Source organism: Passer montanus, unplaced genomic scaffold (genome assembly GCF_014805655.1).
Source record: "Passer montanus isolate IOZ18808 unplaced genomic scaffold, ASM1480565v1 scaffold29, whole genome shotgun sequence".
NCBI classification, from domain to species: Eukaryota; Metazoa; Chordata; class Aves; order Passeriformes; family Passeridae; genus Passer; species Passer montanus.
Genome location: NW_024367596.1, coordinates 9,023,241 through 9,049,613, shown reverse-complemented (window position 1 = coordinate 9,049,613; position 26,373 = coordinate 9,023,241). Strand labels below are relative to the sequence as shown.

The following is a 26,373-nucleotide window of genomic DNA, read 5'->3' as shown; positions in this document are numbered from 1 at the left end:
GGGCCCCTGCCCTCTCCTTGGAACACTTGCTTCTCTATCAGCCAGGTGGCTCCAGCTCTGTCAGCCCCTCGCCCTCAGGCCCTTCACGTCACCCCTGCGTCCCCAGCAGTTTCTTGGGGCCCATCTTCCATACCTGGTGAGAGCATGATCCCTTCCCACAACTTGCCACTGTTCCCCTTTCTCACATTCAGGGCAATGTCAGACCTTTCCAGCCCGGCTTTGGAGACACCTGGACCCCAGCACCACTGCACTGTCCTCTCATGCCCTTGCTCTGTGTCCCCTGCTTGTCTCAGCTTGTCACCCCTTCTGGGTGTCTGCCACTCTCCACACCCTGCCTGGCACTGAGGTGCAGGCAGGATTCTGGTGTAGGGGGTGGTGCAGGAAGGATTTTGGCTCAGAGCTAGATGCCATGAGAATGGAATGCTCTTCCAAAGGGACTGTGGTGATGGTTGGCCCCTCTTGGAGTACTGCTGTGGATGTCAGACCAGCACTGGGTGAGGCAGCTGCTGAGCACAGCAGGGATTGCAGCCAGGTCCTGTAGCACTGAGGGCTGGTGGGCAGAGGCTCCCTAGGGCGGGAGGAATTGCACACCTTGGACTGAAAAAAGGGTGCTTTGAATCCTGTATTTGCTCCAGCTGCCCTCCTTCTGTCCCTGGGGATAGATGGAACTGTGCTCAAGTCACCTGGCAGTGAAATCCCTGTGTCCAAGTGGTTGAGTGCCTGCTTGGGGCTCTGCCTGCTCTGATTTGGCAACCCAGAGGCGGGATCTGTGTCCCCCAGAATTGATCAGGGGGACTCAGACCTTCCTGGGCCTCCTGTCTCCTCCCAGTGCTGCTGAGCTGGGTGGCACTGGGTGAGATGCTGCTGCTGACCCCGTTGTTGCTTGTTGCCACCGCTCTGCTCACTGCCCCACGCCCTGCCCGCGCACCGGCACCTGCGGGAAGGTAAGAGTAGCAAAGCAGACACCGAACATAACGTGGCCCTGGGCTGTTTGTGCGCCTTTTGTTCGGCAGCAACTTTCATGAATCAGCTCATTAACCACATTAGGATGGGCCTTGGCTGGGCGGGGCAGATTTGGGGCAGCTCCAGCGGGAGCCCCGGTGGCTTTGCCAGGCGGGCGGGCAGCGGAGCGCTCCCGCAGCAGCCGGGTGGGTGACAGCCTGGACGGCTGCTGGATGGGCGCTGGGCGTGTGACAGCCTGGTGCTTGCTGTGGAGAGGAGGAGCTGGCCCTGTTCCCCTCACCTTCACTGCAGCACACAGGGAAGGGTCTCTCACACACCCAGTGTGGGGTCCTGCTCCACAGCCCTGCAGCCCATCGCAGGGTGGGTCCATTGCCATCAGCCGTGCTTCAGGGAGCCTTATGGTGTGATGGACCCCAAAACTATGCAGAGAGCTCCCGTGGAGCCAAAAGGGTGTTGGGCATCATCCTCCTCCCTCGCTGCCCTGCTGCTGTGCAGCAGCCCAGCTTGGAGTGCTCCCAGGCCAAGACATGGCTGGAGGGTAGTGAGGATGGAGCTTCACCCCAAATCTCTGTGTGCCAGCCCCCCAAGCTGTGCACAGCTCTCTCTGCTTCCCCATGTGCCTCTGTGGCCCCTGACTGCGTGCCAGGCCCTGTTTTTACCGCCGGGTTTCCAAGGCTGCCAGGGCGGCTCACGCCTTCCCGAGGTAGGGGACATGTGGCCACTTTGCAGCTGGCAGGGAGCAGCCTCCCGAGCAGGGAGGCACCGGTGCCTGTGGGAGTTATCGAGGCTGGAACACCCCGGAACAAGGGAACAACGGGCCGGGAAGGTCGGGCTGCTGGTGGGAGTCACCTGCAGGTGGTAGCTGCCAAACCTGGCCAGTTCCTGTCCCTGGTGCTGCTTGGCCGGCCGATGCCCAAGGCTCCCCAGGCCCTGGAGGCAGCAGCTCCAAGTGAGCCTGGGGTTTGTGAGTGGCCTGGCCTTTGGGCAAGGCCCTGCGTAGTGAGAGGCTCCTCAGGGGCCTTAGCCGGGCCCTGCCCTTGCCAGAGTTGCCTCTCTTCCGCCACAGAGCTTTTCCCTCATCCTGCACGTGGACCTGGCTGGGGGCAGCTTCGTGGCCCAGAGATGCCTGCCAAGCCTGTGAGCTTCCAGGCGGGAACTTATTTGGTAAATAAGAGGGGGAATCACTGTGTTGGTGCTTGCACTCACTTGTGACCCCCAAACTTTGCACAGAGAGTGGCATGAGGCTGTCCTCAGGTTGCAGCCAGAACTGCCACAGGGACATGGGTGGTTGGTGGCAGTGGTGACACATGCACCCCTGACCTCCTGTTCCCCACTCTCACTTTCCAGCCCCGCTTTTCCCTTCACTGGCATCTTTGCTGTCCCACGCAAGGGAGCCAAGATCTGACTGTGCCATGCTTGGGCCCTGGGCATGGGACATGCCCGTGTCTCCTGCCCCTTTTCCCAGGGTCCCAAATCCCATCAGCCCCACAGGGAAGGGAACCCGCAGCTGCCTGGGCCAAGAACGAGCTCCTGCTCTGAGCACCCGGGGCCCTTTGCCTGGGTGTTGGGTGGTGGCTGCTCCCACCCCAGTGTCACCCTGCGGTGCCTCAGGGAGGCTGAGGCGGCCCTGGCGCCTTCCGGGACCCGAGCGGGTGAGCTGCTCCCGCTATTCCGCACGGAGCCACTGGAGGGCGGCAGTGACCCACCACAGCGGGGCCCGCCGGCTCCCACCGGGCGAACCGGGCCAGGCCGGGCAGGGCGGGCGCGGAGGGAAGGGCTCCGGAGGCCCCCCCGGCCGTCTCAGGCCCCGCGTCCCTCCGGGACCCTCTCCCAGGGCTGCTCGCCCGGCGGGAGCCTCAGCGTGAGCGGCCCCGCAGGCGCCGGGGAGGTTCCGTGGTGTGGGAGCTCGCAGCTTGTCTCACAGAATGATGTGGGTGGGAAAGGACTTTTAAAGGTCACCTAGTCCAACCCCCCTGCCATGAGCAGGGACATCTTCAACCAGGTCAGGTGCTGATCCTGGGCAACCTGTTCCAGGGTTTCAGCACTCTCACCCTAAAAATTTCTTTCCTTATATCTAATCTAAATTGACCCTCCTTGAGTTTAAAGCCATCACCCCTTGTCCTATAGCTAAGGGCCCTACTAAAAAGTCTGTTCCCATCTCTTACAGGCCCCTTCAAGTACTGGAAGGCTGCAAAAATGTCTCTCTGGAGCCTTCTCCAGGCTGAACAACCACAGCTGTCTCAGCCTGTCTTCACTGGCAAGCCAACCCTTCCCTCTGATCATTTTTGTGGCCTTCTCTGGACCTCCTCCATCAGGTCCATGCCTTTCCTGTACTGACACCCCAGGGCTGGAGGCAACACTCCAGGTGGGGTCTCTCCAATACAGGGAGAGAATCATCTCCCTTGACCTGCTGGCTGTGCTGCTTTGGACACAATTGGCCATTAGAAGGAAAAGGCAGCAGGGTAGACTCAGACCCACTGAGAGCATCTGTCCCTGTGCTCTGGGTCAGTCCTTGGCTGTAGCTGAGCTTGGCAGAGGTGGTGCCTGCTCCCTGTCTCTGCTGGACACCTCCTGTGTGGGTCTAGCAGGGTGTCTGCCCTACAACACAAACACACCTGCCCTCAAGACCTTCAACTTTTTTTTTTTTTTCCTTTTGGATACCTTTGTGTCTCCTCTGGGACAGAGCTCCCACCCTCACTGGCTGTCGTTGGTGCTGGGTGCAGTTTTGGTTGGTGTCTCTGTTCGAAGGCTGGCCTGGGATGGGTCACACTGCTGACAAGACTCTGCCCTGCAGGTGCTCCAGGCTGGGATCCATCAGTGAGGTCTGGTGAGAAAATTGTTGTTGTGGCTAATGGGGATTAATGGTCCAGCTTCAAACCCCCTAAACAATGTTTACTCTGTACCCCTCCCACACACACAGTGGCTGAATCCAGGATGTGAAAAGATGCCTTTAATTTCCCTGTGGCTCTCAGGATCTCAAGCCCAGCAACAGGACAGGCTGACCAAGGCACTGAGTGATTGCACAGCTGCCTGTGATGTTCAGAGGCAGCAGCTGGAGATGTCCCTTCCCACAATGTCCACGTGCTAGAGCTGATTACAAACTGCAGGGAAAAGTGGCAGCAGGGCTGGAGAATCTGTCACAGACGTGCTGCTGTGTGTCACTGAACACACCTGGGGAGTGTTGGTGTCAGCAACTGCAGCCCCAGTGAGCTCCAGGGAGCCCAGCCCAGCACGGGAGTGATGCTGGTGGGCTCAGGGGAACGTGGGTTTTCCAGAGGGGCTTGAGTGTCCCCAGGCACTTGGAAAAGCACAGTAGTGTGCAGTGCTGCTCGAGAAAGCAGTGACAAGGGGACAACCAGCCCCAAGGGATTAACAGACACAGGGGAGGCCAAGGAGAAGCCTTGGCTAGAGAAGTCAGGACACCTTTCTGATGTAGACACTTGGAGGAAGAGCACAGAGAGGGGGGTTGTGGAAGGGGCAGAGCAGGGGAAAGCCCTGTTCTGCTGCTGGCTTGAGTGATGAGAGTTTGTGCCTGCTGAAGTACATTTTTGTAACAGAAAGGAAAACACACAAAGCTGACATTTTTTCCCTTCTTTGGACGGTAGGAATGTTTTAATTGAGAAATTTGTTTTAATTACATTAGGTGATATCACAGTCTATTTTACAAGTTTGGGGTAAGAGGATGTGTGGACCAGTTACACAGAAATCCAGCGAAAGGATAAAAATCTACAACATGAGAAAGATGAAAAGGTTAACTTAACCCCAAAATAAAAGCATTGAGAGTTCGGTGTGAGTGGAAATGGGAGATTATACCAGGGTCCAGAGAAGTAGAAAGGATGAGACTAACATAAATTTACAGTATTGGTTCTGCACGACCATCGCTTGCCTGTGTTCAGAGACAGCCTCTCTTCCTGAGGGCATCGCTAAGCAGATGGCCCCGTCTCTGAGGATTTGGTCTGGTCTTGTCAGAGAAGAAAGCAAAAGAACTGATGGGCAAAGGTCACAACCCACGCTGAGCTGGTCCCCAGGGTCACTGCCTACAGGAGTGTCTTCCACTGGATAGTCGGGGGGGTTCTGCACCAAGAACTGTATGGAGGAAAACTAAAACAGCTCCAAAAAGCCCCATCTCAAACGTAGAAAAGTCTCACTCTGGAAGTGCTTACGAGAAGATCGTCATCATAGAATTTGGTTTCTATAATAACATTACCACTGCGGGAGGAAGGAGGAGAGAGAAGAGGTGTTAGAAGGCTGCATGGACAGTGACTGCTCCTCTCCACGCTCTCACAAGCCTGGGCTCACACCCTGACCACCCCACAACCTCTTCTCTGAGCACTGTCCTGGTCAGGGTCATCAGGACTCCAAATACATTCCTGTGTGCAATGTTCCCCCATCCCTCCCCTGTCTGAGCACGGTACTGCTCAGGCTGCAGAGTGCTCGGACAGCAAACTCCTGCTCACTCCTACTGCTAAAAATAAACCAGCAGTCCCAGCACCTTTAGGTCCCTATCTCCTGCAGGAATTGTGAAAACTAATGGGAATTATTTTTTTTATTCTCCTTCTCCGTCCTCTAGTGCTGAGCAAGCTACATCAACCAATATGTCATTTCCTTTAAGAAGTGCTTAAATGCAAAGACACAAGCATATTTTATACAAACAGCAATGGAAATGTGGATTTGGATGTGACAGAAGCTCTGGGGATGTAATTTGCTGACTTCTGAAATTTTGGTACATAAAATTAGAACTGGGACCATTACAACACCTGGACACCTAAGCAGTGTGATCTGACCTTATCTAAACAACCTGGATCTTGAAAAGCAAAGCGGCAGTTCTACCTCCACTGTGGCTCTTGGTGTCTGTAACAGTGGACCTGCTAAGAGTGTAAGGTTTTGCTGTGGTGTGGACAACGCTTGAACTTAAATGTCAAGGAATGTCCTCAATCTGATACTCAGTCATCTTGGGAACTCTTCATGCAGTGCTTTGGTTAGCACCAAGTATCACACCTCCATTCTCTCCTGGTTTGGAAACACCAAGACAAACATGAGGTCTTCGGGAATATTAGAAAATGAGGAGGTCTCCAAATCTTGGCAGCTGTAAAATGATGACTTCTTTGGGCCACAAATTCCCCTTTGGATTTCTTTGGGCTGGGACATTCTACTGAAAAGCTTCAAGAATGACTTAAGGATACCTCTATAAATAGGAGAGAGGGATCTGGGCTCCCCACTGCAAGTGGACATACTTCAGGGAACAAATGGTACATTGGAAAATCCTCAAGGTCATTTGAAAACTAACTTCTCTTGACTCCCAGTCCTGAAAACGTCTCGAATTCCTGAGATGATCAAAAGCAACTTGTCAAATGTCTTTGTTTCTTTATTCTGGTTCCCAAATCTGGCTCCTCCTGTACTGGCAGTGCCCAGCTCTGGGAGCTGAGGGTGTGTGCAGCACCTCCAAGGTTCTGAGCAGGCTGTGCCAGGAGCACTATTGGAACACTGGTGCTCTCCTCCAAGCCCACTCTCTTTGAAACGTGCTGTGAATGGGAATCACTGACGGTAGCTCCCACCCCAGTGCCTTCTCTATGCGACTGGCTTTGCTCCAGACAGGGAATGAGAGGGAAAATGCTGGAGAGGGAGATCTTCCAGAGGACACAGTGACCTTGCAGTGAGACTGGCTGCTCCCTGGCTGCCTCTTGTTGGCAGCAGGGTTCCCAAACCCTTCTGTTTCTGGCAGTGCTCTCCTTGTGTGCTTGCCAGCACCCATCCAGCACTGCAGGGAGGATGGTTACCCTTCCCAGGAGCCTTTTCCATCATGCCCCAAAGCTGGAGCCTGGCTGCCCACACCGGGCAATGCTCAGCACGTGTCACTGTGACACATCTGAGGCATCACTGCCCTGCTCAGGAGCCCATGTGCACACAGAGCCAGGAGCAGACTTGTGAGGAGGCTGTGTCAATCGTCCTGCAGGTGACTGTAAAGTGACTGATTCCTTCCTGTTAAAGGTACTTTAGCCTCAAATACAACTCCATGCATAGTGCATATAAATGTGTATATATGCATATACACTAAATGTGTATAAGCCAATGTTAAAGACACAAAGCTCAGCAAAATGTTACAGTGATGAAACAAACACTAGAGCAGCTACTACAGGTGATATATTGCATGAACTGAACTACCTTGGACAAGAGTCAATGATCAATAGCTGATTTAGAAATGGCCCAAAAATCTGCTGGTTTTTGGTTTTTTTTCCCCCTGGATATAACAGGTATTAAGTTGAAAAACATTTTAAAATCCTTTCACGATTCACCTTCCAAAAAAATTAAGCAACTTTATTAAAGAATCAGTTTCACTTTCTCCAAACCTTTATTGCTATATAAATGCAAATTGGACCTATGGGAAGGAAGGTAATGAGGTTGGCTTAACCCCTTTTATCACTCAACAACAGTAGTGAGGTGATTCAGAGTTGGTAGCAGTTCCCTCTTCTCCTTCCCACCGTTGCCCCCAAGGAAATGCCATGCACTGCTTTTGCTTTGCCTGCTCTCAGACTCTGCAAGCCCAAGGCACTCACGTTAAAACGTTAGCTGGCATCATCTGTGATTCAGGTGCTGCCTCTATCAAGGACTGCCAAGTGTTTGTGGAGTTAGGAATCACAAAACCAAATTCAAAGAACCATTCTGCAAAGAAAAAAAAAAAAAAAGAAAAGAAAAAGAGATCCAGAGGCATTGAAAGAAGAAAATTCACAAATGGTCCTTTTGCTTTTTACCTGCTAGCCCGGGGAACTCCCTAAACTGTCCCGCTGGGCTGCCAACATTTTACATTTAAATTGCTTTGTACAGCTTAAACTGCACTGAGCCCTGCCCTCCTCTTAGAGCAGATACTCCCTTTTTGAAATAGCTGATGGTACAGATAAGGTCACACCACTTCCGTGGCATTTGGTGAGAATTTCAACACACCTAATTGGGAACAGGGAAACCACCCTCCTCCCCTTGCAGACATCTTGGGATCCAGCTGAGGTTAAGTGTGCAACTGGTTTCCCAAGAGCCAGGGAGCTCAGTGTTTTGTCTGCCCCTTCTCCAGCCCAGATGAAGAGCAGCACTGCAGTGAGGGGGGTCAGAGGTGCAGTTGTGGGGTCACCGGCACTGCTGTAACCCAGGTAAACCAGAGGCTCCAGCCTGGCACTCTGAGGAAGACCCAGCAATTCCAGTAACAGCTGACTCTGAAATAGCCTGTTTCCTTGCCTCAGGCAGCCTGTGGTGGATTTATGCCCTCAGGCATGATTACCCAGCTTTTTTGCTTACATAACAAAGTGTTAATACACTTATGAAATGCTATCCTTAATACTGTGGCCCATTAGTCCTGACAAGACGAGTGCTTCAGTGCTACTCTGAAAAATTAAAATCACCACATTCAACCCATTTTAGTCGCTCTAATCCCTGCCCTGCTGGGGGTCAGTCCCTGTGCTGCAGCACACAGAGCACATCCATACCTTCTAGACACTGCCCTTTGAAATAAACTTTCTGTTCCAGACGGAATTTTTCCATTTGTTCTGCTGAGGAAAAGTTTAACTCCCGAGATACTGCTTTGCATTTCAGGATTTTTTTAGGAACTCGAGCTGTGAAACAGATAAAGAAACATTATTTGAACACAATAAAATCCAGCTTCTGCAGGTACTATTATTCTATACTTGGAAATAATGATTAGGACTAATACAAGATCATAGCAGCAGGAAAAATACAAACACAAAGGACTTTGTTTTTACATTTGCAAGAGTGAAATCCAAGATGCAAATACCTTAAGTACCCTGCCCACAGCCAAGAATGATATTTATGACAGAACCAGGGATACAATACTGATCTCTCAGAACCAGACTCCTGGTTCTTAGTTGCTTGTTACTAAACCCCATATTTTTTAAAGTTGAAATATAAGATGCAACTTAAATTTTTCCTTTAAGAATTGTGCTGAAGATGACTGGCAGCCAAAGGGCTGCTTAGCACACCAAGCTCCTTAGTCCTTCTCACTTTTCCTTCCCTTTCAGACTGTGCATCCCCAGAGCAAACCACCAACGTGTGCTTCTCAGCCCAGCAGCACTTCCTCAGCCATCTCAGAGCTCTGGGAAGTGTCCTGTAGAAGTAAAAGCCTGTTCCCCTAACAGTGAGAGCTGCCCAGGCTGTAAAGCCAGAACCTCACTGGAGAGAGCAATTTGACAGTCCAGGTTTCTGGGCTCTTGCAGTAGGTGAGACACCAACAAACAGCAAGTGGCAAACTGTACCTGGTAGAGATTTCACCAGATGATTTTTCTTTTTTTTAGAGGCAGAGGAGTAAGAGAAGGGACAGTTTGGGAGCACTGATTAAGAGTCCTAATCAGGAGAATATGAGGAGGGACCAAACCAGTAAAAATCTCCCAAGCCCATCATACTTCACTGGTGTGATTGTGCATAATTCCTTCCTGCATTAGGAAAACGTTTCATGTGAATTTTTTAGAAATTAAGAGGGGAGGGAAGACAGCTGGCATGTGCTTTATGAGCCAAACTGTTCCAAAATGGAAGGCACATCACAACATCCACGAGCAGGGAGCAGGCTGGTGTTTAATAAATGCAGGAGTCTCCCAAACCTCAGGCAAATCTCTCTAATGTAGAACAATTTTATGGACTAGGACCTTGATACGACACCAGTCTCACGAGCTGGAGGCTTAGGGAATGTAAGCCAGCATCCTACCCCAAGGAGAAGTATACAGCCCACAGCTTGGTAAAAAAAAAAAATTAAAAAGAAAATTAGAAGTGTAAGGCAAGAGTTTTAAATGTAAAAGGTCTCTAATTATTTTTATGGGACTTTCTGCACCATGGAAACCTGCATGGCACCATCCTCTACTGCCCTCACCAGTACAGACTACACCATTGGGGATAAACATCCCTTTGCAGTTAAGTGTAAAATGACTCGTTAAAACTATTCTGAAATTTAGTAATTTCATTTCTTTCATCCCCAAGACAGAGTCCTGAGAATGTTTGCTTTAACAATGTAAAACTACCAAATAAATAGTTACGTTTAATAAAAGTGGGACTGCGTTGTCTTTAAACATCTGATTTAAGACATTTTAATTTACATTTATACCATCAAGCAAAAATTTTAATTGACATTATTTATTTTAAGCTCATTTTACTTTTATTTCTCTCTTTTTTCTATTAAAAATAGAAAAGAAAGGAGATTGATTCTAATTTTGAAACATGCTGGGATGCAGATAAGCATAGACTTAATCCTAAATTTACTAGTGCTTTTTGTTAAATTGAGGATGTACTATACCTGCACATTTATTTAAGCACTTCCATGGTTAACATACATTTAGTCAGATGCTTAATGCTGATTAGATTAGAAAGTGTTGAATGACACATATCTTATTTACTCACAAGTAATTTTGGGTCCAACCATTTAGTTAGAAACTGAAATTCAATTAAAATACTCATATAATTATGTTTTCATTTAATTTAAATAAAGCTACCTTAAATATTTGGGACATTGAAGAAAGCAAGTTGTCTTTCTTAGCCAAACTGATTTTACATTTTAAACTACACCTTTGCTTAGATAATGAAAGGACTATTTGTATGTCTTGGATGAAAGCTGGCTGTGGGGATTCTGTAAGAGCTGCACCTCAGCAGCTTACCCCAAGATTTGCTTGTGTATTGGAAGAAACCAAACTTCACAGATTTGCATCTTCCAAATTGCCTCCCAGTTTCAAATGCCCTGTCACTGAATAGAGCTGACTGGAAAAGCTCCTGCTTGTCAAATGCTGGTTTAGATGATTAATTCTAGTTTCAGGTGCTCAGGCTGTGATTTTTACTACTTAAGGCAGTTTAATGCTAAGACTTTGGCAGCAATCCAATACCACATTAATATTGTTTTTATTTCATCTAAGTGGTAATAGTAAATTAAGGTAGTAATACAGTATCATGATTTGAAACTTAAGAGTTCATTTTATAAAGAAACTTGTACTTAAATAAAATAGAAGTCATGTTTAAAAAGCAAATAGAAGTCCTGTTTAAAGAAAATGTATTTTATTCACTCTGATATATATGTGGTTTTTGTTTGCTATGTCTAGACTGTGATTTGCCCTGAAAGGCCACAGAACACACACACACAAGTACTCTATCATGACTTTAAGACACATATGGATTTAATTTTAGAACAATTACTCTGTTTCTCCTCCCTGCTTCTGCTGCAGGACTGTAGCAGAACTGCATTTTCCCACACCTTTTAATTCACCATCAGATTACCCTGCTTTGTTGGATGTCTCCCTCCCTTCTCAGCCTATTTATTAAACATAACCCATCTACCTCAGGTTTCTTTTCTAGCTAAGACATACAAGAACTATTTTTTTTGTCTCTGCTCCCAAGGAAGACCATCCTCTCATCTGTAATCTTTTCAGTGGCTTCTCCTAATAGCTCTCCTCTGCATCTGCCACAGTTTGCAGTCATCCATCTTCTAGATGGATGAGTGAACTGTGCATCAGATGAGATCTTAACTATTCCTTGTACAATGGGCATTAATCTCAGGCCAGAGTATGTTTTAATTAATTCCCCAAGTTCCTCTGATGGAGATGACAGTTCCTGTTTTATTTGCAATGAAAATCTGAGGCACAGTGAGGTGATATGATTTGCCCAAGTGACAAAGGTGACATCTGTCCTTCAAAGCAGGGGTATGTTTACAATTCAGGTGACCCAGACATGCAGCACCACCCAGCCCCAAATGCACAATGCAGTCACACAGTACCTTCATGCTCCACTCCAGGTACAGACAGATCTTCTGTTCCTTGCCAGAGGATTTTCCCTGTTTCTGCATCCCGAAGGTTCATCCAGTTTCTGATTGGGAAGCAAATAAGGAAAACAAGCTATCTATATCCCTAAATGCTGTGTGTAGTATTCTTTGCTGAGTTCTGAAACAGGCTACTCCAGCTGAGTTTCAGTAATGGTTTCTGGTTCTCAGCAGGCCAAGGAAAAGAGATGCTTTTTCCCTGAGAATAAATAAACAAACCAACCGCTGACCTGAAGGAATGCAACAAGAGTTATATAGCCACAGATTTAGTTTTCACTTTAGATTGGAGCCTGTTAACCTCATTTACCATTTCCACTGCTTCTAAAGGATAAAGACAGTGTCACTGTGCTGTGGAGAAGCAAGAGCATTGCTAACAACAACAGATTGTTACACAAACAATTGCTCTTCTCCAGCATTTGAAAATCGCTAGGAAAAGGAGTCCTTTCTACATAACATGAGAAAAGAGTAACATCCAATCCAGCTTCTTTTCTTAGCTTACAAAATATTAATATCAAGGGTTGTTCTCTTGCTGTTGACCTCATAACTGCCACTCATGGGAATTCTTCAGCTGCTGAGTGCTAAGCAAAGAGAGATCTTCTCTTTTCACTCTCAGCAAGTGAGGCTGTGCCAGCTTCCAAAACGCCCTGATATTCATATTTCCAAAGGGACAGTTAATAATGATCTTAAGCACACCTTGCAAAAGCTCTCTCACAGGGTAACTCAGACAGCTCAGAACAAGGAGCCTGCACACCTGCATGATGCCATCCTGAACACAGCCATCCGGAAGCCTCAGGCTCTCCTGCTCTGCAGCTCCTCAGGGTGGCTCTGAGGATTCAGCAGTGTCAACACCAGAGACTGCACAGAGCAGGGTCTGTGGGATGAGCCCACACAAAGCAGAGCCTTTCCAGGAGCTCCCCCTTAAGCACACCATTAGTAGTCACTACTGCCTACAACAACTGCTCAAGGGACTGGCTGGGGAGGTGGAGACAGAAGAGGGACAATATGGACCTCGACACGGGTATAAATAGGAGCTGTTGGAGATTTGCATATTGAACTCATCCTTTAACACGCACAGTTTCCAGGCAGACTCACACAAACTCATCACACTGATCCCATTTTTCCAGAGCTCCAAGGAAGAAACAGATGCTTTAGCAAATTTTGCATCACAGACGAACATTTGTTTTAAAATTATGTGTGTGGAGGAGGGGAAGGGAAGATGGCTGCCTCAGCAGAGATGTGAGGATTCTTTCCCTTGGGGAAGGCTGGTCAGACTTTCCATGCCCCACTGAAAACACAAAGAGAATGTGTGCACAGGGTCTGTTCACATAAAACTTAGCAACAACTTAGAGAATGGAAAGAGGGAACACAGGGCAGCCTGCTCATGTCCTTCTAGGCTTGTTCCAAACACACTGTATCTACCACTTGTTCTGGGATTAAGGCAAAAGAGAGAGAAGATGAAAAGCATCCTCTGAGGGCGAGGGTTCTGTTTGGCACCTACATCCTAGCAGGAAGCTGCAAAGTGGAGCTCTCTCCCCAGCCAGCAACCCAAGGCAGACAGGGGCTGGCAGGGAAGTCAGAGAGAGAAAATGAACAGCAGAATGGCAAGAAGAACCTGCAGCAGGGCTGGGCATTGCATGTGGTGCTGGCTGAAAAACTCCAAGTCCTCAGCCAACACAACCTGCAGGATGGAACTGCCCAAACAGTAATTTAAAATGCCAAAAAATCCACCATTTTTCCATACATCTCCCCACACACACACATACAAATTAGCCAGGGTGAAGCTATTTGCATAGAAAGCAGTGTGCCATCCATCAAGTGCCATGTACGAGGGGAAAATAACAAATGAGACAATCTGAGCATCTCACTGACAAACTCATTTATCTTCCCAACACTCTGCCACACAAACACTCTTAACTATCAGCTGAACAGTAATTTAGTAAATTGGGCACTTGATTATCAAAAACCTGTACTACCTTTAAAAAATGGTCCTCTCACAAGTATTTATTTACTGTTTGCTCACTATCAATATCAGTCAGAGTTATGAGCTCCCAGGTTTGGCCACAGGCTGTGTAGTGCCAAACTGAGCACTAGCTGAGTTCCTCTAAACTGGAAATGAAACTCTGACCAGTACAGCAAACCCAGCACTGTAAAGGAACTGATCCAGCCTCTCAGCTGCTCTATCTAATGTACTCTGACTAACGGACCATTTTTCCTTGCCATGACTTGCCTTCCCATCCCTCTTCCCTTGTCAATTTTTGGAGCACTCTAAAATCACATTCACCAGTTTCAAAAGTATTATATTAGAAGTGTCCTTCAGTGAGAAGTAGCCTGACAGCTTAATTATTATCCTTACTTGAAATACACAGTAATAGTGTTAGTAACCTACTAGTCCTGGTGAGAGAAAACACTACTGTACACTCCTGACCTCTGTAACTTCTCCCTATCAGGATTTCTCTCAGTCCAGTCCAAGAAAGGTGATCCAAGTTATGCTGCTGTGCTGAACAATGTTACCACTTAAAATGTATGTTAACATTTGGGGTGTTGGACATCTATAAAGTGCTATCTGGCTTTATTTTGTTTATGGATGTTCCACTGTGAAAGTAAATCCATGCAGGACAGCCTGCCCCATGCTTTGTATTATGACTGTCAAATTCAAGATGCAGAATAAATAAAAAGCTCAAGGCTCTAACCCTGCTGATGAGACCATGCCTCATGCATGCAGCAATGCATGCCACAGTTCCCAGAAAATATCTTGTATTTAAACAATCTGAACATTGCTAGCCTGTGTAAATTCCTTATCAAATAAATAAAGGTTTTGTGTCAGTGTAGTCAAAGGCTTTCTGACCTTGACAAGTCCATGTTCAGGGCATGCTCTTCTACCTTCTGGAAATGAAAAAACAAAATCAACCTGCTAATCAGAGTGTATACAAAGAGTAGAAATTTGTGGACCCAGACATATTTGAAGCGTTCAGAATACACTAGCCAGTTCACAAGTTTTTTTCCCAGTAACTAAACATTATTAAAAGGGAAGAACAAATCATCAGATCTTAAAAGCACAGACACACACAATCTCTTTCTATTGGAAAAAACACTTCAGGTACAAGAGGTTAATTATTTTTTAAAAATAAATGTTTAAAAAGAAACCGGCATCTGAAAAAAGTTTTAGTCAAAACTGAGATAATGTATAAGACTTTAATGGAATTAAAAAAAAAAAAAGAAAAGAAAAAAAGAGGCAAACCCCATCACAAGTGATTTCTTGACATGGGAATACCTGACAAAGCAGCAGCTGTACTGCTTACCTAGTTAGCAGCTTATCAAGACTATTTCTGTCATCTTGGATAGGAAGGCTGGTAATACAACATACCCCAGAGTGAAGAAAATGGAGATCTTGAACGAAACCCACACACACTATTATCTTCTAATGTGTTTAATTGGTTTAAGATTCTTCCACCCCAGCATGAGAGATATTGTTACTAAAAATAAAGAGTGCTCCACCTCCTGAGCAGCAGTGGAGACCTGCAGGCAGAATGATGAGGGCATTTTAAGCATTATTGAAAAGGAGAAAGCAAATTCATATTGGTCTGATACAATTACTCTTTTTGAAGAGGTTCATGTAAAGCCATTTAATAGGGGTAGCTCAGAGCAAGTAGGAAGCCAGGCAGCTCCAGCTGGGTGAAGTTTGTATATGTGGGGGAAGGCAGGAGAAAGGAAAAACATTAGTGTATTCCTAATTCAGTTTCTCACTTACACCATTAAATTTTCATTCATTTGTATTTTGGGGGCTTGGGGTGGGGTTTTTTTTGGAAATGATGTCTGATTTAAGACTCAATAGATCAAATACTCTTCAATCCTGAAGGCAAGGAAGGATTAGGTAGAACAGCAGAAGGAAGGGTGTATGTTGATCTATTTATATTCCACCACCTATTGGGTCAGCAAAGTCTTACATAAAAGCTTTGTAGTAGCTGGAACTTGACTAGCTTTATATACATTACATGAATTAGCTCTCTCACAGACCTATTTTGCTTAGCCTGATGAAGGGAAATGGTTTGTGCATTTCTAAATTCAAATTTTGCTTTCTTTAATACCTCTGATGTCAGGAGTTCTTTCTTTTTTGTATCTGTCACAGAGATCACTTGGTTCAAACAAATCAGAATGTACATCCTTTATCTTTCAGTGTATTAGCATTGCAAAAGATTGCCTTGTATTACCACACTTGTAATTACGAGTAGCCTTGAGGAAGAGAATGAGTACAAACAAAATTTATCATTAAAGTAGTATGGAATTAAAAGAAGTTCTGCCTCCATCTCCCTGACTATTATGTGCCTGTTGTAATCTTTAGCACTTCTGGAATATCTCAAAGGCAGTGGCAAACAGCAGGTATCATTTCTCTTCTTAAAGTGATCCATTTTTCATTTTATTCCTTGCTGTCTATGTCTACACCATTCTAAAACCTCAGGAACTGCTGTATCTTACATTTCATAATAAAAACAAGGCTAATGTTCATAACCACTCCTAGAAGGAAGGTCTTTCATCATCCCTGCCAGCTTTATTTTTTTTAACACATGAAATGCAACATTAAAAACAGTTCACTACCTGCCAGGTGCAAACAACATCTCAACAATAACATGTTAATGAGACCTGTCCTCTGGGATAAGGTGGAGCTGAAAGTTCTGAGCAATTCAGACAACAGTCTCTGTCGCAGACCCAAAAAAAGCTTCTGATCAGGACCCACCAACCTTTGCTCCTGATTTTACATGGTCTGTTGTGAAAAGCAGACACAAGCAGGCAGTGATGGCATAGGAAAGCATGTTAACTTACAGGGAAATGAATAGCAAACTTTAGGGATTATATTTATATTTATATCAGACATATTTTCCCAGAAGTATATTTTCATCTCGGTTGTTTCAATCCAGTCTGAGGAATAAGGACCAACATAAATTATGCAAAGTAAATACCAAACTACAGGACTACAAAGCAGACCACCTAAATGGCCTCACACTTCTCCTCCACTCATGCCATTCATGCTGTAACCTTATGCCATCTCTACTCTCACTTTTTATTACAATTCCCAAATCACTCTTCCACAGAACTCCTAACTGTGTGCTTAAATTTAAGCATATGCACATTCTGCTGATTCAGGTCCTTGAATTCACTCTGGTCACACTCAAGAGAAATGCTGCTGTCTGCTGTTTAATAAGCCACAAGTCCACATGCTGGCAGTGTTCCTCCTAGCCTAAGGATGAAATTCAGTGCACAATCCTCATCTACTGAATGAGCATCCATCCATTCTGTGTACAGGAATACCAAAGCACAAAACCTGGAAGTTATTCTTCAAACATTACTGGAGCCTTGGAGGTATAGTACTGTCACCTTCTGCTTTCAGAAAGCAGCACACTTTGTTGAGTTCCTGATTAGACAGAAAACATGCTGTGACAGTTCTTACAGGGGCAGAACTTTTTAAAAACTCATCTATTATAAACCAACTTTCCTGGAGTGATGCTCAAGATGTGGGTTACTGTGCTCCCAAAATGATGGGAGGTGCTGGAAAGGTGCTCCATTAAATCCTCAAATGGAAGGAAGCCAATTATCCCTTCAAAGCACTGCTGGCACTCCTTCCCTTGCTGTAAAAGAGCTTGCTTTTAAAGTCTCCTGTACAGAACAAATTGCTGTGCAACAGAAGCCAGGGAGATCCACAGATTAATGTGAACCACATGACAAAATGCAGCAAAAATCCTCAGCAACCAACAAAGTAATTTCACAGCAAATTATGTAATCAGAGGGATATATTTAACAGCTACAGCATGACAGCAAAAAGATCAACACAATATCATATACTTGTATACTTTGTACTTCCCTTTATACTTTCTGCCTTACATCTTTGTGTGTCTCTGCACAGATCTGTTATCACACAACTAATTTCCATCTAACATCCATCAGACTGTTCTGGATTAAGCTGCTCTTGGCCCATATTTGGAAAGACAGTTACACAAGTTACTGCACACCATGCCAACCTTACCTTAGCTGCAATAGATTATGCTAAAAGGGCAGAAATTAATATTGCCCCCTTCTATTGTGTTAAGCAGACAGAGCTCTGACCACTCCCACTGGGCAGTGAAGCTCCAGTACTCCCTGCTGTGTGTCACATCCTCCCTGCACCTTGGGTGACCATTTTGAAGCTGAACTATGTTCACACCAAGTATTTCCTGCTTGAATCTCTGAATACATTTCAACTTAGCAGGGCTCATGTTGAGGCACATTGCAGAAGTCTGCAACAAAAATGCAGCCTAGGTCCATGCACAGCCAGATCAGCTGCAATGGGATGCCCATAAATCAGAGAAGTGCAGAACCTGTTTACCTCTACAAACACTGAAAATGAAGTAAACCCATGTCCAGCATTTGCTAATAAAAAAATTATCCAGTTAAACATCTGTGTTTTCAAACAGTTTAGGTTGAAAGACACAAATATTATTCAGTATTTTCATCAAAATGAACAACTAACATCCATCTCTACTCCACAGCATCCTAGTGACCTCAGGTAACAAAATAAGGCAGAGTTTAAATTAATGTTTAATTTTCACTGTTGGCAATTAACTGTCTGAAAATATTCAGTAAAATCTTTCCAAATCTTTAATATTTAAATCAGAATTTCTGACACCTATAGTAGTCTTAACAAAAGCAGGTACCTGTAATAAACAACGAAGATGGAGAGCTGCTAGACTCTGGAAGGAGAAGTGTCCAACATGGGCATACAGGATGAGAAAATGTGTTTTGTTTCTTTGGTAATACCCATAAGTACTGCCAACCAAGCCAGACTTCCATTTCACTGACTCTTCCTTTCTCCCTCAAACCAAAGGAGAAAGAAACAAATGGATGTAGATTTTAAAGGAAAGAGTTACAGACCTACTGAAGATGAAGCTAAGGGTCATCAGGAGGGAAAAAAGAATAAATTATAGTGGTTTGCAAGCAGCTGATCAGGGATGTAGACACTGTTGCTTCAAGATGAGTCAGATGAAGTCAGATGAAGTTCAGATGAGTCTAGTCTGGAGAAGCTTAACTCTTAGAAAGTCCAGCAATATTTGTCACTGCTGAGCAACAAGAACTGATTTAGGCATTTGCAAGTAACTTTTGATTTCTTCAGACAAAATCAACAACGTGTGACACTCCTGAGCAGCTCCTGCCTGCAGCAGAGGGAGAGACTGCCCTGTTACCCTGGCACACCAGCAAAGCCTTCAAGACAAGGCTCCTGGAGACTTCTCTGGGAACTAAACTCAACCCAGGGAGACTAAACCACTTCTAATCTCAAACCAAACCCCATACCCTAAGATTTGAGATCCCTAACAAAAAAATTTAAAACTGGCTTGGGGCCAGATTCCCCTGTCAGAGTGACTAAGCTGCCTTCTGTGTCAGATCTGTTTGCTGCTATTAAAAATGTGCTTTATTTCCTCTAGAGACAGATGTTAAAATGGTTCCTAGAACCAGATAACAGTGCCAAAATCAAAGCAAGCTGAAGCAATGTAGTGGCTTTCTGCTGTTTTCTGCTGCCTGTGTTTTTTAGGCTTTTCTTTGGCTTATCTCAATAGCCTTGACAGAGTTCCTTTACACCAACGCCTCAGCAGGAAAAACAACATGTGATCACATCTGGAGATTGCTTTACAATCTAGGTAGTAAAACAATCAATAACTTGGAAAAACTCATCATTCCTTGCAGGACCAGGAACTGCACAAAGAAAATTATTTTCTTTTTTTTCAATGCAGTAACACCCAACTCCTCCCATTTTCCATGCATTTTAAATGCATCTCACAAATTAGCATGTTAGAAAAGCCTGAGCTTGTGCTAAGAACCTTTCAATATTAACATAATTAATGTCATCAGTAACACTCTGGGTTTGTAGAAACAGCAGGTGAATCAATGGGAATGATGTATTCATCCAAGAAAAGAATGTGACCTTTAAAATCCATAGAGCTTTATCAGAACATAATTTTAAAGTGGGTTGGTTGTAGCTCAGAACAAAACTGAATGTAAGTACAGAGAGAGCTGAGAGAGACACCATGTATACAAGAGAAACTAAAAATACAATCAAAACAATTAAAACACTGCAACTTCCTTAGAGAAGATGCCTGGCCTATATCAAAAGGTAAGACAGGTTGCAGGACAGATTCAGGAGCCACATCCAGAATGCTTAAAATTAAGTTAAATTCTTTAAAACCCTAAACAATTGGAATTGGTTTGCCCACTTCTTAATTTTAGCACATCAAACAATTTTCCTCTCTGCAAATTAACACTGAAAGTGTTTCAGCAATTGAAATAACTTTATTTTGTCTTAACTACTTCAAAACAAAATTTTCTTCACAGCTAAACTATTATGGTAACATTTCAAGGTTTTCAGCAATAACTGAACTAGAGGGAGTTTCATGGAAACAATCTATCAAGGGGTTCTGGTGCATAACTTCGTTTTCATAGATAAGGAGGTTGCAGCTAGAAGCTCTCACAGGAATTTATCTCCCTGTAAATTGTTATGGACTATTGTTCTTTACACAGCTGATGTCACGACAGTCATGCAATAAAATCAGCTTTAATGGAATGAGGCATTTTAAACCTCAATATGCCTCTTTATTTTATACAATTATTCAGCTGTTTTAAAATATGCATTATATTGGCTTGCTTATAAAAGAAAGCTTGGATTGATTTCATGTCATTTTTGCAACACTGGAGGATTGGATTTTTTATGTCTAAAAGGATCTTCACACTTCTCCATACTGAAAGGGCACAGACCTGAGCAGAGGAACAATGACTTCTTTGACCAAATTTCTAAAAGGGATAAACATGGCTGCTTAGCTGGCATTTTCATACAGTTTCACTTGAATGACCTGTAGCCTTGTGTGAAAAGTGGAGAAAAAGCAAACCTAAAAGGCTCTAAAGAGGCAGTTTTATCAGCACTGCTTGTGGCCAGTCAATGCCTTTGTTCCTTGAAGGCCTCTGCAATAATTTCTCTATTGAGCAAAGTGATGTTTATTGAGAATGGCAAAGCTGAGCATCAGCAGGTCCCCCCGCTGTTCCGTTCATCCACCCAGCTCCAAGCAATATCTCAGGCTGAAAGTGTCCCCCTGGTAAAACAAGCAACTGACAACACAAAAAGCCTCCATGACTTCCAACAGTGTGTTCCTATGTAGTGACTATGTGCTTTTTTTCCCCCATTAGTCTTTAATTTCTTTTTTCTCTCCTTCATTTCACATCTCCTCGTACAGAGCTCTCCAGCACACCAGCCTACTGAGCTCTGGAGACTACTTCTGATAGTCCAGATTTATCAGTTTCATGTATTTGAAAAGAATATGTAATTTACTGGAGACATTAATAGATCATGGACTTCTAAGAACAGATATGCAGATTGGAAATTTGGTGTGAACTGTGCTACCAGTCTGCAGAACTTCACAGTGTCATTGTCATCTACCAAGTGCCACCCCAGCAATTAACTGGAGAGACAGGATGCCCCCCTAAACAGGCAATACAGTACAGCTCACTGATCAATAACTTAAACCATACCTAGTACTACGCTGTGCTTCAAAAACTTCAACTCACGTTCTCAAAGTAGCTTTTGAATAACTGCCTGCTGTAGAGACTGGGAAATAAACATGAAGACTTGCCCACAGCCACACAAGGAATCAGTAAGAGGAGGAAAGACATCTCAGGAGGTGTTTGGTTTCAAGACTTGTGCTTCAACAGACAATAAATACTGCCTCTCTCTTTAGGCAGCCAGGAACTGTGCTCCCTGGCTGATGGAAACTCTTGTTGTACCTTGGAGTGACTGCAGGAGCACAGATTGCTGCCATCATGCTGTGGGGTGGGTGCCAGTGCTTTCCTTCACTCTGTTTCTCTTGCTTTTGTTGGTTTCTCAGTCACCCTATCTCGAATGCAGGGTGGTTCTGTACCATTGCCAAGGATTACTAATGGAAGTGGCGAGAAGGAAGGAAATAAAGAGGACTGCTTGCAGAATTAGAAGGATTTTTAAGTGTCTAAAATGCCATATTAAAGCAGGACAGCAAAATGGCTGTATTGCCTTTGACAACAGAAGAAAAATGGTTCTAAATCAGAAAAATGTATAAGCCTCTGAAAATTATTAATAATATTATTTTCTTTAAGACAACTTAAATAAACACCAGAAACACAAAACAGGAAATTCATGGGGGAAAATATAGCATTTGTTCCTGCCTTAGTTCATATTAATTCAGCTAGAGCTCCTGTGAAAATTTTCTTTTTCTGTTCTAAGTCTGGACACTCAAGTATATTTTGAGCTCAAAGCGCCAAAATTAATTCAGTGTACAGGTCACGCTCAACACCACAAGGTTTTTTTGCTGATTTAAGGCAAGTAACCACCTAAGCTTAAAAATCTCCACTACTCTAAAAACTAGTGATGCCCCTGATACAAAGTTTCTAACAGACAAGATTTCCTTCCACAGTTCATTGCGTGTAAAAGAGAGCCCAGTGAATGAGTGGAAACACAGCACTTTTCCATGTATTCAAACTGTCCTCACAACTGCCAGCTCCAGGAACTGCAGCAATAATTTTGCAAAAGGCAGCCAGCAATAAATCTAAAAGGACAAAGTCTTGGGACAAATGCTATGGCTGTTCACTGCTGGCAGGGACAGGCAGGCACCATTTTGTACAAAGAGACCATCAATTTTGCACAGAATGACATTCAGAGAGGACTGTGAGCCTAAAGGACTCCTAGAGATGAACCAATGTAAACACGTTTTGCTTAATAAGTCCAAACAGCCTGGTACCAGTTACTCCATCATCAGCCTCAAGTCAGACTCCTTGAACACAGGATGACAGTGGTTGAGTAATTAAATTTTAGAGAAATCTCCAACTCTTGAAGCTGTTTGGTTAAAGTACAAAAAATAAACTCTGTGCTAGGCAGAGTTGTGCTTTCAGAACCAATGCCCATCCAGTTCTGTAAGGATCCACAAATGGCCTTGTGACACTGAGATACTCCCTTGCACTCCAAGGGAAATATACTTTGGGATTAGTGGTTTCTGTATCCATTGAAGCTTCCCAGAGTTGGACTGCAAGCAGTGACTGTGTGGAAATATCCGTGCTGTTGCATCCTGCCTCGTTTCCTTTTTTCATTACATTCTATCAGAATCTATTGGGATCAGAGGAGGACAAAGACGAAACACAGTGCTGGAATAAAAAAAACTTCAGGAAAAAACCAGTAAGTTCCAGTAGCAAGCTCTTCCTATTGAAAAACTTCCCAGTAGTTCCAGTCTCACCAGATCCTGCTGAGCATGGACAAGGATTCATTTTTCCCTCATTCTTGTGCAATGCACAATTATTTTCATGCAATTTATTACCACAAACAATTAAAACATTTCAGTGGGCAATCCTTCAAATCTCAGTTATCCACCTGTCACTGAACTCCTAAACACAGGGCCCCATTCTTCCTTTCACAAAATGCCATGAAGAAACAGGTATTTGGTTTTTTTGGATCTCCTCCATTTCTGAAGGGTGTCTGAACATCTGACAGCCCTATTGCTCCACACAGGCCAGCTCCAAGGAGAAGCAGCAGATATCATGGACACACTGTGACTGTACCCCTGGCACCTGGAGACACAGAGTCAGCCTGGACAGATCTGGCAGCCCCTGCCCAGATTAACTCTGTGCACAGGTCAGGAATGCAGGCTAATGATAAGGAGATGGGGCTGCACACAGCCAACCCAGACACAGCAGAACTTTAAGTGCTCAAGCTCCATACTGAACCTCACCAGCCAAATTCTGAGCCTCTTTGCCCTCTGGGAGCTTGCCCTTGTCTGCTTTCTGCACCAGAGTAACCTGTAAAAAATACTGGCTACTGAGTTGCACAATTAGGTAAAACAACATTTCAGAAACCCATGCAAACATACTTAGCAGAGCCTCAAATGAGCTGGTTAGATACTCTACAAAATAGGAACTGAGTTTTACTTAGGAGAAACAAATCTATGGGGAAGGTGGTTTGTGTGCAGTGCATTTTAGTTCAACCAGGATGAGCTGCTTGGCTTTCTAGCACTTGTTCTATTTATTCCTCTACTCCAATCTTCTCAGTGTGACGTCTTTAACCAGGAGATCACAACATCTCCTGTGCTGGCCAGGGAGATTAAGCAACACACACACAAACACACACACACAACTAGAAAGCAAGAGTCTTTGAGATTTAACTCAAAATCTATGCTGGTTTGCCATAAGGATTTCACATTTAAATGACTGAACAATGTTAATCTTTTACTAATATCAGACTGCTGTTATGAGGTATTACAGGATAAACCCAGGCCATTTTCTTTTGAAAATATATTTGTTTATCACTATATAAAAGATGTCTGGTGATTTTTCCCTGGGAATCTTCTCTTTCTGGGAGAAACAAATTTAATGTTGGACTTGCCCATGTCTAGGTGGCACTAGACCACAAAACAGGGAGCAAGGGGTTTGTTGTTCATTTTCATAAAGCTCAATAAAAATACACTATTCACTATTAAAATATCAGCTGATACACAATCAGAGCAAAGTCCATCTATTTTCAAAATTACAGGGTCAGATTCTGTAGAATTTCTTTACAAGGTTCATTGCAATAACAAGGATCCCAAATATACAACAGAGTTAATTAACCTCTAATTTCTATGTGCACATTTATAAAAGACTGCTTTAAGATGAGAAGCAGGAAGAGAGAAAAGATCACAGTTGAAACAAAAGGAGAAAATTTTTCTTTTGTCAGTAGTCTGGCCATACTACAAAGCAAGTACAGACCAGCAATAATATATATTTTTTTAATACAAAAACTAACCAACAATCTTAGTTAGAAGTGCACAGCTGAATGCTCAGATTTATGGTATTTCAATAACTCTGCTTTAATTGCTTATTTTCTATTCTTTTCATTGTAAGGCAAACAAAGATGCCATTGAGGATGCATCTCCCCTGATAAGGCAATCAGAACATGAGCTGCAATTACAGTAATACTTTGCATAGAGGCTTCCCTTATTAATCCAAAAGAGCTCTATTTCAAAACCCACTGTTTTACCAGGCTGCCATTCTCAATAGTGCAAGAATTCTTCTGGATTCTTTGTGCCTGAATTCCAAGCAAATCAACTGGGCTTTCTCTCTGTAAAGAGCTTCTATTTTTTCCATTTCCAAGGATAAAAAAGGCACAGTACAGTAGCACCACTGCATGTCCAGCAGTTCAACAACATCAGGTTCTTCCTGCTGCTCCTCTGGACTGCTGCCCATGTCAGAGATCAGCACCACATCGTGCACACACACAGGATGCATGCACTACCCAGACACCTATGTTTGTAAAGCCTCCTATTAATCATTCCTCCTATTAATTAATCATTAATATACTGCTATATATTAACATTAAGTAGGTGATTAGTGTGTTAGCAGTCAACAGCCCTGCTAGCTTGGTTACCTCTCAGGTGGGTACTGTTTACTCAAGAATTTTATTGTAATTTCTGTTGGCAAAAAATATTCCACAAAGAACAAATATATATTCAATCTTTTAATTGAATTCTTTTCCTCGGTCTTCATGAAACAAAACCCAAACAATCCCCCAGATTTAGTGTATAAGACATGACAATTCAACAGATAGACCTGCATTAGCAAGGACTCTGATACAGGTCCTTGAACATCAAATTTAGCAACCAGGAGGAACTGTGATTTTTAAAAATCTTCTTCAGCAAAAGACTGGCCAGGGCAGAATCAAGGATTCTGCACATTTGAAAGACTCCTTACTTCTGGTTAACTACTCAAAGGCTGGAAGAGGCTACAAGCACATGGCACTATCACTGGGGAGAGAGCCTGTTCTGAGTTGCCCTCAAAACACCCCTCCCTGCACAGGAGGGCAGATATCCTTAACTCTGGATATACAAGCAACAGCAGCTACCACCAAAGTCTTCAAGAGCCATCATTTTAAGGGATTCAAATGACACTCTGTTGTTCTCCAGCAATCTTATATATCTGGTGAATGTTTGGTACATGAAAGGAGGCATCTTCATATCAAGAGGTGTTCACTGGTGTCTTTCACATGAAGGACAAATGGTTGTCCCTACAGAGATAGTTCTGCCCTTGACTTTTTACATTTCTGATATGAAGTTGCTTTTGTTTGGTCTTCCAGGGAATCAGGAAAGAGCAGAAATAAAACTGTGTTTGAGAGCATACTTTAAATTGTGCTGCTGAGAACAGAAACTAGGCCGGGGGAGATTTCAGTGTTGCTGTCAAGTGGGGTTCCCACCTATACAGAACAAAGCAAAAAAATCACTATTGAAAAAGACTTTGTAAAAACATTTAGGGAATATCTGTAGCTCAGTCTTCAGATAGGTCTCAGTTTCAGAGAGGTCTGTAAAAGAGGAAGAATTCATTTGTGCAAAGGACTTCAGGGACCCAGGGATTTTTATTGGGCCATGGAAACTTCAGGCTGTGTCAGCACTCCAAATCCTCCCCATCAGATCAATAAAGTCTGAAGTCATTAGGTCTGATAGCTCCTGCCTTCCAGGAAATGAGCTTGTGAGTTTTATTCTAATTGTTAAAAGGCAGGTGTTCACACCACAAAAATCAACTGTAAAGGGAGTACTTAAAGAGATTCTTGCTGGCAGTCTCAAGAG

The 26,373-nt window shown here is 44.2% G+C and overlaps 1 protein-coding gene across 1 annotated transcript in view; it reads right to left on the bottom strand.

Annotated features, from left to right (window-relative positions):
* Nucleotides 1-4,539: 4,539 nt before the first annotated feature.
* The window catches only part of PDE6D (phosphodiesterase 6D), a 34,364-nt gene continuing 12,530 nt past the window's right edge, over nt 4,540-26,373 (bottom strand). The window contains exons 2-5 of the mRNA XM_039713390.1: nt 11,711-11,799; nt 8,436-8,561; nt 7,518-7,623; nt 4,540-5,172 (exon numbers count right to left, since the gene is read on the bottom strand). Of these exons, the coding sequence (XP_039569324.1) occupies nt 5,091-5,172; nt 7,518-7,623; nt 8,436-8,561; nt 11,711-11,799 (403 nt within the window). The 3' untranslated portion in view covers nt 4,540-5,090. The remainder of the gene's footprint in view (nt 5,173-7,517; nt 7,624-8,435; nt 8,562-11,710; nt 11,800-26,373) is intronic.